General features: G+C 36.0%; 1 protein-coding gene and 1 pseudogene across 1 annotated transcript; both read right to left on the bottom strand.

Moving 5' to 3' along the window:
* Positions 1 to 3,906: 3,906 nt before the first annotated feature.
* Positions 3,907 to 4,833, bottom strand: LOC122428803 (olfactory receptor 5K3-like). Its single transcript, XM_043448913.1, has one exon. It carries the CDS (start codon positions 4,831 to 4,833, stop codon positions 3,907 to 3,909), a length of 927 nt encoding a protein of 308 aa, XP_043304848.1.
* Positions 4,834 to 14,933: 10,100 nt separating this feature from the next.
* LOC122428668 lies at positions 14,934 to 15,888 on the bottom strand (annotated as a pseudogene).
* Positions 15,889 to 17,953: the final 2,065 nt, after the last annotated feature.

Raw genomic sequence — 17,953 nt, 5'->3', positions numbered from 1 at the left:
TTTAACAAGAGCTTCTCCTGATATACCCCAGGAAATAATCCTCATGATAAAAAGAAAAAGATTTAATTAACTTTAGGTGTATGATACTTTTTATTGTCTTGAAAGAAACTCAGAGTGATAAACTGACATGCAGTGGTTATCCCAGGGCAAGTGATCCCCCTGAACTCATTACAAAATTGATATCAAATAAAGCACTCTTACTTCATTTCAAGTATTTTAAAGATGATGCTGTGAAAGTGCTGCGCTCAATATGTCAGCAAATTTGGAAAACTCAGCAGTGGCCACAGGAGCAGAAAAGGTCAGTTTTCATTCCAATCCCAAAGAAAGGGAGTGTCAAAGAATGTTCAAACTACTGCACAATTGCACTCATCTCACACGCTAGTAAAGTAATGTTCAAAATTCTCCAAGCCAGGCTTCAGCAACACGTGAACCGTGAACTTCTACATGTTCAAGCTGGTTTTAGAAAGGCAGAGGAACAAGAAATCAAATTGCCAACATCCTCTGGATCTTTGAAAAAGCAAGAGTTCCAGAAAACCATCTATTTCTGCTTTATTGCCAAAGCCTTTGACTGTGTGGATTACAATAAACTGTGGAAAATTATGAAAGAGATGGTAATACCAGACCATCTGACCTGCCTCTTGAGAAATCTGTATGCAGGTCATGAAGCAACAGATAGGACTGGACATGGAACAACAGACTGGTTCCAGATAGGAAAAGGAGTATATCAAGGCTGTATATTGTCACCCTGCTTAATTAACTTATATGCAGAGTACATCATGAGAAATGCTGGGCTGGATGAAGCACAAGCTGGAATCAAGATTACCGGGAGAAATACCAATAATCTCAGATATGCAGATGACACCACCCTTATGGCAGAGAGTGAAGAGGAACTAAAAAGCCTCTTGATGAAAGTGAAAGAGCAGAGTGAAAAAGTTGGCTTAAAACTCAAAATTCAGAAAACTAAGATCATGGCATCCGGTCCCATCACTTCACGGCAAATAGATGGGGAAACAGTGGAAAGAGTGGCTGACAAGCTCCTGTTTACTATATGTCTGTCTGTTTCACATATGATAATGTAGGTTTCCATGTTACTGTCTCCATACATCTCACCCTCTGCTTTCTCCACCACCTCCATCCATAAGTCTGTTCTCTATGTCTGTGTCTCCACTGCTGCCCTGCAAATAATTCCATTAGTACCATCTTTCTAGATTCCATATATATGTGTTAGTACACAATATTTATCTTTATTTCTGACTTACTTCACTCTGTATAATAGGCTGTAGGTTCATCCACCTCATTAGAATGGACTCAGATGAGTTCCTTTTTATGGCTGAGTATTATTCCATTGTATATACGTATCACAGCTTCTTTATCCATTCAACTGTTGATGGACATCTAGGTTGCCTCCATGTTCTAGCTGTTGTAAATAGCACTGCAGTGAACACTGGGGTACATGTGCTTTTTTCAGTTTTGATTTCCTCAGGGTATGTGCCCAGGAGTGGGATTGTGGTGACCCCATTCCTGTAAATGTGTATTTTCCCCTTCTCCCTGCACACTCAGCAGAGGGGATGTTAAAATAAGTGGGTCACATGCACAGAGTTTCAATGTTCTGCCTCTTTAGGGACCTGCGGCTCTGCTAAGAGATCTGGGAGGCCTCGGAGGTGGTACTTCAGTAAATGCCATCAGTGGCCACCACTGTCCCACCCAGGCTCCACCTTGGGACCTGGTGATCTCTAAACCCATGATCAAACTTTTTCCCCAGTTGTGGCCACCCCAAATCTAATCTATTTTGCTTAACTGTCCTGCAAAAAGATTGTATCAATTTTAGAGGTATAACTGCTCTATTATACTCCCAACAAGTTGGCTGTCATATCCTTTTAAATGTTTTCCAAACTGATAGCTCTTCTTTCCCCTCATACAATAGAAGTAAAATAAGTAAAACCAAAAAAATTTTAATTTCACTTATTTAAATTTAAATAAGTGAACTATGTTTCTTAAGCTTATTAGATTTGCAATTTTTCTGTTAAATGTCCATTGCCCCTTCCTTCCACTCAGATGTTTGCATGTCTTTTATGAATTGTAGTAGTTTCTTATATATGTGTTAACCAGTTTCTGTCTCTCATAAATGTCTTCAATTTTTTTGTATTTTATGTGGCTATTTTATTATTATGTAAAAGTTTTTAAATTTATATAGTCATTGTAAGGTTTTAAATTTATATAGTCATTGTAAGTTTTTAAATTTATATAGTCATTGTAAGAGGAACAATGTAGGTAAACAAAGACTTTGCCCACTAGTTAAGGAGAGAAATTTAATTTAGTAAACAGTTCGAAAGCACTGTTAAATCAAAAAGTCAAACAGAACAGTAAGGCAGCTCAGATATTACTATTAGTGAGGAGTTTCTACAAGGGTGAGTGGTTAGTTAACATAATCTATGATTTCACACGCATGAGCAACTTTCCTCCAGTAGGTGGACTCAGTGATTAGATGCAACTTGTGCTTGGAGACACTCCCTTTAGCAGTGGGGGAGGGGAGAAACATTATGGGGATTCCCCCCCCACCCCCCCCACCCCCCCCACCCCCCGTCTTTAGTTACGCTGCTCCTCATTGTCCAAATGTAGATAGAAGACATTTGAAAGTGAAGAAGTCTGAATTTGACAATGGTCCTTAATTATAAAACAAAACACAGGAAAGGAAGTAGGAAAATGGATTGAGGGCAAAAGGAAAATGATCAAAGAATCACATGCATCTGTTAATCTGCTTATTATTTCTAGATTTGGTCTTTTGGTAATAAACCCTTTTCTTGACTTGTCAAAGTATGAGATTTTTACTGTGGAAAAGCATGAAAAACCTTGTCTAACTATTCAGAGGGTAATATATATGAAAGTTCTAGCTTAGTGCCTAGCAGTTGGTAGGTTCTCAGTAAATTATTTATGTCTTTCATAATTGTACATGTAAAGATCAATACATGTTTTTGTTTATAAATGTAGAGTTGTTAATATTTTCTGTCTCAATTATGCTTGATCAACATCTCCAGGTTTTTCTTAATGCTATGCATGTATTAATACTCTTAATTGGAATCAGCCCAGGATAGAGGTATTTCTAATAATAAGCAAGTCAAACAATAATATGAGAGGAAGAAATCTTTATTTAATTAGTATATATAGTAATTAGAGTGTCATATATGATGGACTGCCAATCAAAACTAAACAGCATGAAAATATCAAATACATAAGGGTATCAATATAAGTAGCAATGTATTCAACTATAGACTGATAAATCAACAATAACTTAAAATACTCTATTTCAGAAAACTTGATAGAAAATTGACTAACAAAGGGAAAGTGTTGATTAGCAAATAAATATTTTATATGAATTCATATTCAAATATAATATCTTAAACTCAAAATTTATATTCAAATGGAAATATATAGCTTCCTTCTGTCACACAGTATTGCCTAAGAAGAAATTAATTTTTGAGAACTTGAGGTATGAAGAGTTTGTTAGATTATGGCTTCCAATTGCAGAAATTTGCCAGCAATATTAAATGAAGGCAACTGTTGTATGTAACTTCTAGTTCTAGGATTTGTTGAAAATTGTAACTATTATACTCTGAAACTAATAGTAACTGTTGGAACTAATCATACTGGAACACAGTTTTGACCTCAAGAGTAATTATTTAGTTTATCCCTGTTGAAAACTAATAGCTTATATTTTGGAGTACATTTTAGCAGAAAGTCTCTTTTCTGAACTTGTTTATTCGGCTCAGAAACTAATCATGTGTTAATAATTTAATATTTTATATTGAAAGTTGTCATTTCCCATTTTCTCAATAGTCTTTGATTTTGAAAAAAGTTTTCTCAAATTGCAATCAGCAGTCCACATGGCATGGTAATTGTTTCAGAATGTTATGATACGTTCATAATTTTTTTCATAACGTTTATTACGTCCTTATTTCTTAAACTATAAATAAAAGGGTTTAATAAAGGAATCACTAGAGTATAAAAAATAGCAACAGGTAAATTTTCATCTTCTTCATTAACTGAATCTGGTCGAATGTACGTGAAGAGAAGAGAACCGTAGAAAATTGAGACAGAGAGGAAGTGGGATGCACAAGTAGATAAAGCTTTCTTTCTTCCTTCTTTAGATTTCATCTTGAAAATTGTGAAAATGATGTAAAGGTAAGAAATTATTACTATGGTAATAGTGAATATTTGAACTGATCCTCCAAAGATAAATATCATTAATTCATTGATATAAGGGTCCACACAGGAGAGTCTGTATAATGGAAGAACATCACAAAAAAAGTGATTGATTTGATGAGACCCACGGAAAGTTAACCTAAACAGAAACCCTACATGAATCATGGAATGCAGGTTTCCAGCCACATATACCCCCATGGTCATCTGAATGCAGAGTTTCTGTGGCATCATGATGTGGTACTGAAGTGGTTTGCAGATGGCCACATAACGATCATAGGCCATTGCTGCCAGGAGAAAGGAGTCTGCACTTTCAGCAAGACAGAGAAAATAAAATTGTGCCATGCATTCATAGAGAGAAATCATCTTGTCCTTAGAAAAGAAGTTCTCCAACATCTTGGGGGTAATGGCACTGGAGCAACAGGAATCCATCAGAGCGAGATTCCCCAGGAAGATGTACATTGGTGTGTGAAGACGATGCTCTGTAACTATCAATGCCACCAGGCCAAGATTCCCCACCATGGTGATCAGATAGATGGTGAGGAGCACCAGGAGCAGAAGAGTCCTCAGCTCCGGGTGATCTGTAAATCCTATGAGGATAAATTCAGTTGCCAAGGAGCAGTTATCCTCAGCCATCTCTACCTTGTTTGTTGAGATAAGAATTATGGAAATATAAGATTCTCATTTAGAGCGTGTATAGTTTTACCTTCAAATTTTTCTTTTTACAACAAGGAGAGGAGCTGCTTCTTCAGATTCTCCTACTGTCTCTGTGATACAGGCACACAGACTTCTAAGGGACATTTGTTCCCTTAACCTGTCAGCCTCTATGACCTCAAATCTAAAACTCAGGTTCATGAGACTGTTTTGATAATTCCAGGGAGGATGCTTACAGTGGGAAAGGTTTGTCTTTATGAAATTGTGCAAGTACAGTGTACAAATTTAGGGTATCCATATTTGGTTCAGTGTCCTCAAATAAGTTCAATGTCAGTATTTTAAAATTTTTAGAATAAATTTAAAGTCAATTTTTGCTTACATATATTTTTTTCATTGAGCAAAAGTTTTCATATAATCTCCCAGTAGAGTGCCTGTTTGAAAAAAAATACAGTAGACATCTTAAAATTTTGCCTTAGGAGTTGCATGAAGATTACTAAGATTAAAGAGAGGACTATTCCCTATTCAGTTTTAAAAATAGTGATCTTTGGTAGCTAAGGAATTAAATATCCATTGATTAGCATATCTTTTATTCCTTTTCCCAGTGTCATACCTATTTCCATAAATACTGACTCTGCCCATGATTATTTCTGGTGCTTTTGCCCATGTATCTAAATCACTTACTCTTTTCATATAAAGCATAATTTACATGTAAGGCTATTTAAGAAAGTTTTAACTAAATGCCCCAGACCACACTGATCTCCATTTTGTCTGCTCTCAAGCATGTCTTACATATGCAACACAATCTAGAATGCCTTATGTATAATCTACCTTTTTATATTTGAAAGCACAATTTCCTTATTAAATTATAGGCATTTTGAAGTTAACTGTGACTTGTACTGCTTATGACAGCTGTACTGTGCTATGAGGAGAAAACAGTATTGATTCCAGCCCTTCCTCCATCCCAGTGACCTGGAAGGGGTGAAGTTGTTTTCAGAATCCTATCAATGATCCTTAGTGACCTCTCCTGCAAGTTGAGTCTATTAATTTTGAAGAAGAGTCTACAAAGAAAAATTTTCAAACCTCATAATTCAAAAATTGGGGATTAATATCCAAAATATATAAGGAACTCATACAATTCAATGGTAAAAGTAAATCTGATTTAAAAGTGGGCAGAGGAACTAAACTTCTTGAAGGGTATTCTTCAAGAAGACATTCAAATAATCAACAGCACATGAAAGGGTATTTAGTAGCAATAATCATTAGGAAAATGCAAATCAAAAACACAAGCTATTACCCTATACCTCTCAGACTGCTTGTCATCAAGAAGGCAAGAAATAACAAGTATTGGCAAAGATGTGAGGAAAAGAGAACTTTTATGCACTATTGGCGGGAATGTAAATTGGTTCAGCCATTACAAATAAGATTAATTTTCCTCAAAAAATTAAAAATAAAACCATCATATGATCCCTAAGTTCCACGTCCAGGTGTATAATCAAAAGGAAATGAAAACAAGTTATAAAAGGGATATCTGCACTGTAATATTTATTGCAACATTATCCACAATAGAAATCTAGTGTCCATCATAGGATGGGTGGATAAAGAAGACGAGGTGGATAGTGTGGTGTGTATGTATGTATGCATACATACATATATATACACACACACACACAATTGAATATTATTCAGCCATGAGGAAGAATGATACCCTGCCATTTGTGAAAACATGAATGGACCTGGAGGACGTTATGCTAAGTGATTGAGAAAGACAAGTACTGTATGGTATAATTTATGTGTGGATCTAAAAAAGCAAAACTTATAAAAACAGAGTAAAATGGTATTACTAGGGGATAAGGAGTAAGAGAATAGGAGTAATGCTGTTTAAGGGTACAAACTTGCAACTAGTAGATAAATAAGTCCTGGAATCTAATGAACAGTATAGCTAATGTAGACAAAAATATTTACTATAACCATCAAAAGTACTGAGACTAGATCTTAATTATTCTCACCACAGAGAAGTGACAATTATGTGACATGATAGACTCCTAAATGTTACAATGGCAATCATATTACCATATACAAATGTATCAAATCAGCATGTTATATATGTTAAACAATGGTTTTATGATAAATACCATATGTATATTTAATTTAAAAATAGGTATCCTTTCATTTGAATCTACTCATCTACTATTTTTCCTACTCTAAAAAGCTGTGTAAGACTTTCCAAAGTATATCACAGTGGATTAAAAGCTAATAAATAATAGTAAGCTTGCTTTTATACTTTAGTTTTTTCATAAACTTAGAAGAGAAAACCCTCTAAATCTTCATGCAATTTTTGAGGACAAACTTTGTTTTCTTCTTAAAAAGCTATCATTTAGTGATCCACTAGGACTGTTAACTGTTAGGTTTAATAATATAAATTCTTTGGTCAAAATAGTTTTATTTTTCCATAATCAAAATATCAAAGTAAAAGTAAAATATCAAAGTAAAAATACCAACTGAAAATTTTGGTTATTTGTTTTAAAGTACTAAAAATAATCCACTTAATTATGCAGCTAAGTTAGAAAATGTTCAGTGTAAGTGCCTGAATTATTTAATAGAGTTCCTTTTTGTCTTTACCTGTATATTTTGAAGTTCTACCTTAATCTGAAAAGGCTATCGTGAATAACAGTTTGAATCTCATCCTAATTTTCCATAGTCTTCAGTTTTGAAAAGAGATAGAAAGATAATGGCATAGTTGAAACCTAGTAACAACCAAAAGATGCTTAATAATTGCAGATAAATATATATTAATGAATGTTAATACTAAAAGTAAAAATAAATTAGAATATTCCCCTTACCTAAATTTCACTGAGAATGTTTTATAGCAACTCATGTTTCCTTTTGGTCTTAGGTCTTACAGAATTTCAGAATATAAACTTTTGTCTCTAAAGCATTTGGGATTAAAAGAATGAAAATCTGGGAGACTGCAAATAGGTCAGAGTCAATAATTATGTTCCTTACGATGCAAAGTTAAAAATTTCCATCAAATCCTAAGGGATTTCCTTGCACAGACATGAGAGTATTTCTGTGGGGAGATTCAATCCCCTACACATAAAAAGATGCCTTGTAAGACTATGTGGTTGAAGCACATAAAAACATGCCTTATAAGACTAAGGTTGTTTGATGATCATCTTGCTAATTATTATATATATTCTTATTAAATGCTGTTTATTATCTGCATAAATTTTAAATCAGCAGAAAACAGTCTCATATTAATTTTACCTTTTACTGGAATAATTAATATGCCTTATGAAAGATTATTAGAATTTTGAAAGGAGAGTAAAAGATGTGATAGGTTTAACCGGGGTCATTAACTTTACTCTGTGATTTACATTTGTCCCAATATCTTTTAGAAATCTCATTGGAAACTATCATATCATTATTTATTCCTACATATGAATTACTGAAATGTTTCTCCTATCTTTGCAGTTTCCCTCAGCTGCCATTATCTTTTTTACCTTATTTTTTCCCCTTCCTTCCACTCTATTGTTCAGTCACTGAATTGTGTCTGACTCTGCGACCCCGTGGACTGCAGCATACCAGTCTTCCCTGTCCTTAACTATTTTCCAGAGTTTGCTCAAACTCATGTCCATTGAGTCGATGATGCCATCCAGCCATCTCATCCTCTCTCATCCCCTTCTCCTCCTGCCTTCAGTTTTTCTGGACATCAGCGTCTTTTCCAGTGAGTCGGTTCTTCACATCCAGTGGCCAAAGTATTGGAGCTTCAGCTTCAGCAGCAGTCCTACCAATGAGTATTCAGGTTTGATTCCCTTTAGGATTGACTTGTGTGATCTCCTTGCAGTCCAAGGGACTCTCAGGAACCTTCATTCCGTTAATCACCTTCGATATGCTACGTATTTATTTGTTATTATATCACAAGGAGTCAGTTGGTCACTCCTTTCACCCAATCACCATTAGCATATAGACTTAAGAGGAAAGGGATTTCTCTGTTATGTTCACCCCTGTATATTTCTAACACCTTAAACAATATGGGACATTTTGTAGTGCTCAACAAATATTTGTTCAATGAATGAAAAAATTATACTCTCCTACTCAAGAGTTTGCAATGTCTTTCATTGGTTTTTCACACGAGTCCACTTTTTTTATTTTTGTCTTTTCAGATGCTGCATAGTCTGTCTGAATTTTGCCTCTCACCTTTCTTTATTCCTCTCACCTCAGGGCACTTGGCCACGTGCATCCCTTCTGTTCTTCTCTGCACCTGTTTAATTAATGTGCTTATGTTTCCCTCATCTAGAACACTGTCCTCCTCTCTTTACTCCAAGAACTACTCCATCCTCATCTCAAATCAGATCTCCTCCTTAAGGACTTTCCTAGGTCCTTCAATTTATGTTTTCATTTCCTAATATACAAGATTGTTGCTGTTCAGTCGCTCAGTCATTTCCACTGTTTGCCACCCCATGGAGTGCAGCACGCCAGGCTTTCCTGTCCTTCACCATCTCCCAGAGCTTGCTCATACTGATGTCCATTGAGTTGGTGATGCCATCCAACCATCTCATCCTCTGTCATCTGCTTCTCTTCCTGCCTTCAGTCTTTCCCAGCATCAGAGTCTTTTCTAATGAGTTGGCTCTTCACATCAGGTGACCAGAGTATACATGATACTTGTTTTTATATTGCGTTTGCTACTTGATCAAGTATCACTTGTATGTGTCTTGATTTTAAGTCTTGATTATATATGCTTAAGTCAGCAAGTCACTGACACTGTCATATGTATTCGGAACCTGTGTTCACAAATGGAACTAGATCCTCAGTACGTGCTTTTTTTATTTTAAAAATTTCAGTTCAGTTTAACCTAAATCAAGTGCTTGCAATAGACATGGTGTTGGAAAAGACAGTGGGTAAAGTGCACACAGAATGTGAGCATGTGGGGATAAGACTTTCTCAAGTTTCACAAATACTTCTGAAAGGAATCTCCTAGTGACTAAGACAGAGACACTTATATTGCTAACTACCAAGCAACTTAGGCTGTGATATAAAAAAGTATAACTAAGCTGTATTAAAATATAGTGAACAAAGTTAATAGTGACCTGGACGCATTAAAAAAAAAAAGATTTCTAAGTGGAATTGTCATTCCTGATGAATCTTGAAGATAAATTAGGATTTTATAAGCAAAGCACATGAGGAAAGAATTAGCATGAGGGAATCATGTGATAAAGGCCTAGAAACTTGAAAGAGCAAGACCTAATTAAAAGATTAATAGCAAACTAGGGTGGTAGAAGTTTACTTATACATAATGTAAAGAGAACAGGTAATATAAAGGGAATGGAGAATTAGATTGGAAGTTGTTCTGTTTGGGTTCCTTTCCATTGATTTTTTTCTGTCCTTCCCAATTTATCAAACCCTGTTTTTCAGTAAAGTCACAACTAACTCTGAATGCCTGCTGCAAAGAACATCTAATTACCTTTCTAACCAAACTGTAGGCTTTGACTATTGAAAATCTTTACCTTTGGCTTCTGTGATAACACTCACTGCTTCTATCTTCCTGATTGCTCCATCTGAGTCTTTTATGCTGAATTGTGTTTCTTTCTTTTTCCTTAATTACACTAATGTTCCCCTGAGTTCTATACTTGATCTCATTCTTCTTTCATTCTAGAATTTCCCCCAGATTGTCTCATCTCCTTATGTATTTCACCTGTCTTCTGACTGCTGGTTGCTTCACAATATGAGAGATTCCAAACCATTTTTGGTGTACATTCGTGTCAGTAAAGACATTTGGCATATTTCCAAATCTACACATTTTATTTATAAATTAGATAGATGTACCATAATGCTAAAATATTATGCATATTATAAAACATAAAAATGGAAATTAAAACAATAAGACTAAATGATAGAAATGATACTAGATTTTAAGATTTTAGATCATATTAGATATTAAAATTTCTTTTTAAATTATTATTGCTCTTATAAAAAATTTTATAGCACCTCTCTTAGAGGTTCTTCCCTATGATTAAGGTCAGTGGCAAGCTTTAACAAACCAGTTGGACACTTTGGGTCATTAGATTTGTGTCACCCCAGCAGATAAATAGCAATAATTAGCTTCACTACTTCCTGAAGTCAATGGGAATATGACTGGTAGTGGGAGAATGTATAAGTGTATAAAGTTTTAAATGCCGTGTCATCAGTTACAGATATGAAGACAGTAACGCTGCTGTATGTATTTTCTTCCTGTTTTGGTAAGAATACATTTTGTGTGTGTGTGTGTGTGTGTGTGTGTGTGTTTATACATATACAGATAATATATTTGTTTTCTTTCCACTAGTATTCCCTATCCCTTGTCACATAAGATGTATTGACTATATATCATTGTTATTAAGCATTGTTAATTAGACATCATAGTATTAAGTTCCCAGATATTGAGGAGAAGAGTAAACATCACTGAAGGATTTTACCTTCTCATCTGGGGAAAGGCTTGGTGCATTTTCAGTTGTACACAGCATAGTCATATCATGTTAGGCAGAATTATGACCTTGTTGTCTTTATTTGAAGATTAAATATGGTAAGGAATTATGTATAGGTGCCAAATTGATAACAGGTAAAGTTGTGATGGTTCACTTTATGTATCAGCTTCTCTGGGCCATGGGATATCCAGATATCTTGAAAAATATTACCTATGGATATGTGTCTGTGAGGGTGGTTCCAGACCTGATTAGTTTGGAATTAGTAGACTGAGTAAAGCAAATGCCTCTCCCTAATTTAACAACAACAAAAAAAGCAATGGATCACTGAATTGTTTCTCTGCTTGTCTCAGACATTGCTCTTCTCATGTCTTTGATGGTTTTGGTTCTTAAGATTTCAGACTCAGACAGAAATCTATACCATTGATTCTACTGTCTCAGGCCTTTGAACTATGAGCATCTATAACCTTGGGTCTCCTGCTTGCAGAGGGCAGATTCTCAGTCTCTGTAATTCTATGTGCCAATATCTTATAATGAAGCTCTTTATATAATATACATTTAGATAGATAGATATCTATATGTATATATAGATTATATATTTATATCATATTGGTTCCGTTAACCAGAAAAACCTGTGTTAACATAAATACTCTCAGTACATTTAGCAAGTTTCTTGCTTTATATTGAAAAATAGAAGGAAATATGACAATACTGTTAGTCATTTCATTCAAATAAGTGTCATTTAAATGGTATTAATATCTTCTCAGAAGTAAAAAAGAATCATATTCTGACAGCATTTATAATGTCTAATATATTATTTGCTTTGAGTTCTGCATACAAAGAATAATTTGGCAGCTGTGTTTGGGAAGTAAGAGAGGATCCACAGAATGGGAGGAAAAGTAACTTGAGTTTTGTAAATCAAAAAGATATGCAGTTATGAAGGTGAGGCTCTCAGTGATATCAGAAAGAATATATATAGAATCAGTGATGAGATAAAGAGAAAGGTGGAGTTGAAGATGAATCACTTATTATTCTTAGAGTATGTAGTATGACAAAATGGACATTTAAGGACTTGAAGGCACAATCATCCAAATTCTTGTTTATTTTCATGTCCTTCCCATCTACTCACTGAGCTATATAACCTTGTATCATCTCAAAGTTATTTGATCTTTGATATTCGTTGGATCATAGAGAAAGCAAGGAAATTCCAGAAAAAAAAACATTTACTTCTGCTTCATTGACTACATGAAAGGCTTTGACTGTGTGGATCAACAACAAACTGTGGAAAATTCTTAAAGAGATGGGAATACCAGACCACCTTACCTGTCTCCTGAGAAACCTGTATGCAGGTCAAAAAGCAATGGTTAGAACCTTACATGGAACAACTGACTGGTTCACAATTGGGAAAGGGGTGCAACAAGACCACGTATTGTCACCCTGTTTATTTAACCTATACACAGAGTGTGTGTTAATTGCTCAGTCATGTCCAGCTCTTTGCGACCCTGCAGACTGTAGCCCACCAGGCTCCTCTGTCCATGGAATTCTCCAGGCAAGGATACTGGAGCCAGTAGCCATCCGCTTCTCCAGGGGATCTTCCCAACCCAGGGATAGAACGTGGGTCTCCTGCACTGCAGGCAGTTTCCTTACCATCTGAGCCATGAGAGAAACCAGAGTACATCATGCAAAATCCTGGGCTGGATGACTCACAAGCTGGGAGCAAGATTGCTGGGAGAAATAGCAACAACCTCAGATATGTAGATGATACCACTCTAATGGCAGCAACTAAAAAGGGACTAAAGAGACTCTTGATGAGGCTAACAGAGAAGAGTGAAAAGCTGGCTTAAAACTCAAAATTCTGAAAACTAAGATAATTGCATCTGATACAATCACTTCATGGCAAATAGAAGGGAAGAAGTAAAAGCAGTGACAGATTTGATTTTCTTGGGCTCCGGAGTCACTGTACGTGATTACTGAAGCCATGAAATTAAAAGATGCTCCTTGGAAGGAAAGCTATGACAAACCTAGACAGCATTTTTATTTTATTTTATTTTATTTATTAGTTGGAGGCTAATTACTTCACAACATTTCAGTGGGTTTTGTCATACATTGATATGAATCAGCCATAGATTTACACGTATTCCCCATCCCGATCCCCCCTCCCACCTCCCTCTCCACCCGATTCCTCTGGGTCTTCCCAGTAGATAGCATTTTTAAAAGCAGAGACATCACTTTGCCGACAGAGGTCTGTATAACCAAAGCTATGGTTTTTCCAGTAGTCGTGTCTGGATGTGAGAGTTGGGCCATAAAGAAGATGAGCACCAAAGAATTGATGCTTTTGAATTGTGGTGCTAGAGAAGACTCTTGAGAGTCCCTTGGACTGCATGGAGATCAAACCAGTCAATCCTAAAGGAAATCAATCCTGAATATTCATTGGAAGGACTAATTCTGAAGCTGAAGTTCCAGTGTTTTGACCAGTTGATGCGAAGACCCGACTCATCGGAAAAGACCTTGATGCTGGGAAAGATGGAAGGCAAAAGGAGAAGAGGGCAGCAGAGGATGAGATGATGCGACAGCATCATCAACTCAGTGAACGTGCCTAGGAGATAGTGAAGGACAGGGAAGCCTGGCATGCTTCAGTCCATGGGGTCACGAAGATTCGGAAATGACTTAGCGACTGAACAATGACAACAACAAATATACATTTAAAGCTCCTCGTTGTCAACAACACACTCCAATAACAATTACTATTATTGTTAAATGTTAACAATATATTACTGTTTTTAAAATCTTAATATTTTGCCTATTTTTAATTCTAGAAAAATTGACCATTTTCTTTCTATTCTGCAATTTCTTCTTTTCTATGCCTATCCAACTTAAATCATCATTGTAATCTGTTAGTTTTCTAAATTAGTGAAGTTTTTCAGATTGACCTTCAAATAAAAACAAAGCTAGAAAGGTCCTTAGAAAGCATCATAGACAGTGAAAGACAACTTGCCTCTTTGCCTTTCTCTAAAAAGCATACTAGCTAAGGGCATCTTTTACACTGTAGCTCTGACTTAATTTCTTACCTCTAATGCCATTTTTCCCCATTATTTTCTAATTTCTGTTTATTTCTCTATGTGATATGAGAGTTCATCCCTACTAAAGATTTATAATGAGTCAGATAAAGTAGAAAGTAATACCTTTTGGTGGCAGGCAGAATTCTGGGAATACTTCTGTTCATTCAAACACAAACCTGCCTCCTTGTGGAGTTACATGTGATACAAGGCTCTACAGTTGTGTGAGTATCAAACACGTGATAAACTATTCAGAGGAAATCCACTACTTTAGTACTTAATGCATTTATAAAGTCACACATTGAAGAACATGCAAACATATGAAATATTTCCATTTGTTTTCAATTTAATTAGTTTTCTATGACATTAACATTTGATTAAATACCTTATATATTTTAGAATAAGATAAGCAAATACTTTAAAGAATTTGTTAGGCACTAACATCTTAAGTCATTAAAATAATAGAATAATTATAAATATAAAAAACTTTGAACACTAATCAGCATGTCGCAACATCTCACCTGTAAAATTTTGTGTTGTTTTAATGAAAAAAGGACACTTATTAGTATTATATATACTCATTTCTTTTTAACATTTTTGTCAGTGAATCTATGACTTCCTTATCTCTCAAGCTGTAGATAATTGGATTTAACAAAGGAATTATGACAATGTAAAATAGAGAGTCCATCATATCCTGATCATCTGCTTGTGCAGATCCACGGTGCACATACATAAAGAGAAGAGGCACATAATATAAAGAGACAGATAGCAGGTGGTCACCACAGGTGGAGAAGGTCTTCCTCACACCTTCTACAGACTTCTTTTTTAAAACTGTAAAGAGAACAAGCGAATAAGACACACGAACAATGAGAAAGGTGAACACCTGTATTGATCCAGAGAAAATAAATACTATCAGAAAATTAATGGAAGGGTCAGTACAGGACATCTTAAACAATGGTATAATATCACAGTAAAAGTGCTATACTATGAAGGAATCACAAAAGGTTAATTTGAATTAAAAAATGTTATGAAGTGTGGCATGGGAAAGGCCACCTAAAAATGACAAAGCTAGTAGCCAGACGCACAGTCTATCTGTCATAATCATTGGATAATATAATGGTTTGCCTTATGGCCACATAGCGATCATATGCCATTGTTGCCAGCAAAAAGCATTCTGTGGTTACTCTGATTGCAAGGGGGGAAAAGTGTGACTTGAATTCAGTGAGAGAGATGATTTTGCTCTTGGCACAGAAGCTGACACAGCATCTTTGGAGTCACTATGGAGAATAGCCAGGCATCAACAAAGGCCAAGTTTCCAAGGATTAAGTACATGGGAATGTGAAGGTGAGGGTCATTGCAGATGAGAACAATCAGACCAAGGTTTCCCACAATGGTGATGAGGTATATCACCAAGAACCACAAGAACAAGGGGATTTGCCCCTGTGGTTGATACTTAAGTCCTGTGAGAAAAAAACTGTCAGCAATGTTGCATTTTTCATTTCCCTGTCCTTAGTAGATGGCCTCTGAAAAGCAATGCAGTAAATGTGAAAAGAATATATATCAGAAGATTAAAAAGAAAATTTAGTTAGGTTAATATAAATAAAACCATAAACTAGCCTGAATGCAATTTTATTTACTCTTACTTTAATATGTGAAAAGTATTGGGGAAAATTGTTATATTTTAAAAATGTGATTATTTCAGTTCAAAATATGTAGAGGAATAAACCTATTTAGAAAAAGGAAATTCTGAACATGAACAAATTTATGGGGAAACTACTGAATGAGACATGGAAATTCTGTGTGTTTGAGATGAATGCAGGTTTTAAAAATGTTAGAAAGGCCTAGGTTATCAAGTGAATTGAATATCATATGAATAATCTTCAATTTTATTCACCAAGCAATAGGCAAGCACTGCCACTTTTAAGATGTGGCGTGTCATCAAAGGTTATTTGTGAACTTAAATATTTGGTTGTAGAAAACAGAATGTAGGAAGAAGAATCTTGTGTCATAAATACTCTTTAGTAAGCTATCACTCTTGTCCAGTTATTCCCAAACTAGATTACATGTCCAAATTGTTTGGGGTAGTTTTTCATGCAGAATATTGTCTGAGATACCATTTTAGAAATTGATCCCAAAGATCATGAATGTGGTCAAATAACATGCATTTTTCAATGCTCCCCAGGTGATTAAAAGTATGTGAAGTTCTTGTTCATCTGTGATGAACATCTGTGATTGGGGTGATGAGGGAGAAGACAGAGCTGTCAGTTCAGTTCAGTTCAGTCTCCCAGTCGTGTCCGACTCTTTGCAACCCAGTGGACTGCAGCACGCCAGGCCTCCCTGTCCATCACCAACTCCCAGAGCTTACTCAAACTCATGTCCATTGAGTCAGTGATGCTATCCAACCATCTCATCCTCTGTCGTCCCCTTCTCCTCCCACCCTCAATCTTTCCCAGCATCAGGGTCTTTGCAAATGAGTCAATTTTTCACATCATGTGGCCAAAGTATTGGAGTTTCAGCTTCAACATCAGTCCTTCCAATGAATATTCAGGACTGATTTTCCTTTAGGATGGACTGGTTGGGCCTCTTTGCTGTCCATGTGACTCTCAAGAGTCTTCTCCAACACCAGAGTTCAAAAGCACCAATTCTTCAGCACTCAGCCTTCTTTATAATCCAAGTCTCATATCCATACATGACCACTGGAAAACCATAGCTTTGACTAGACAGACCTTTGTTGGCAAAGAAATGTCTCCGCTTTTTAATATGCTGTCTAGATTGGTCATAGCTTTTCTTCCAAGGAGCAAGCGTCTTTTAATTTCATGGCTGCAGTCATCATCTGCAGTGATTTTGGAGCCCCCAAAAAATAGTCTGTCACTGTTTCCACTGTTTCCCCATCTATTTGCCAAGAGTGATGGAATCAGATGCCATGATCTTCATTTTTTGAATGTTGAGTTTTAAGCCAACTTTTTCACTCTCCTCTTTCACTTTCATCAAGAGGCTCTTTAGTTCTTCTTCGCTTTCTGCCATAAGCGTGGTGTTGTCTGCATATCTGAAGTTATTGATATTTCTTCCAGCAATCTTGATTCCAGCTTGTGCTTCTTCCAGCCCAGCGCTTCTCATGATATACTCTGCATATAAGTTAAATAAGCAGGGTGACAATATACAGCCTTGACGTACTCCTTTTCCTATTTGGAACCAGTCTGTTGTTCCATGTCCAGTTCTAACTGTTGCTTCCTGACCTGCATACAGGTTTCTCAAGAGGAAGGTCAGGTGGTCTGGTATTCTCATCTGTTTAAGAATTTTCCACAGTTTGTTGTGACCCACACAGTCAAAGTCTTTGGCATAGGCAATAAAGCAGAAGTAGATGTTTCTCTGAAACTCTCTTGCTTTTTTGATGATCCAGCAGATGTTGGCAATTTGATCTCTGGTTCCTCTGCCTTTTCTAAATCCAACTCGAACATCTGACAGAGCCATAGATCAAAATAAATCAGGGCTTCCCTGGAGGCTCAGTGGTAAAGAATCCACCTGCCAATGCTGAAGACCTTGGTTCAATCTCCGGCCAACAAGATGCCATGTGCCACCGAGTAACTA

This window comes from Cervus canadensis, chromosome 27 (assembly GCF_019320065.1).
Source record: "Cervus canadensis isolate Bull #8, Minnesota chromosome 27, ASM1932006v1, whole genome shotgun sequence".
In the NCBI taxonomy this organism is placed as follows: Eukaryota; Metazoa; Chordata; class Mammalia; order Artiodactyla; family Cervidae; genus Cervus; species Cervus canadensis.
The sequence above is the reverse complement of the archived record's forward strand: the minus strand, read 5'-3'. Positions and strand labels throughout refer to the sequence as shown.

Excerpts from the sequence above, each read along its gene's own strand:
- LOC122428803 (XM_043448913.1), bottom strand. The coding sequence starts at position 4,833 with ATGGCTGAGGATAACTGCTCCTTGGCAACTGAATTTATCCTCATAGGA.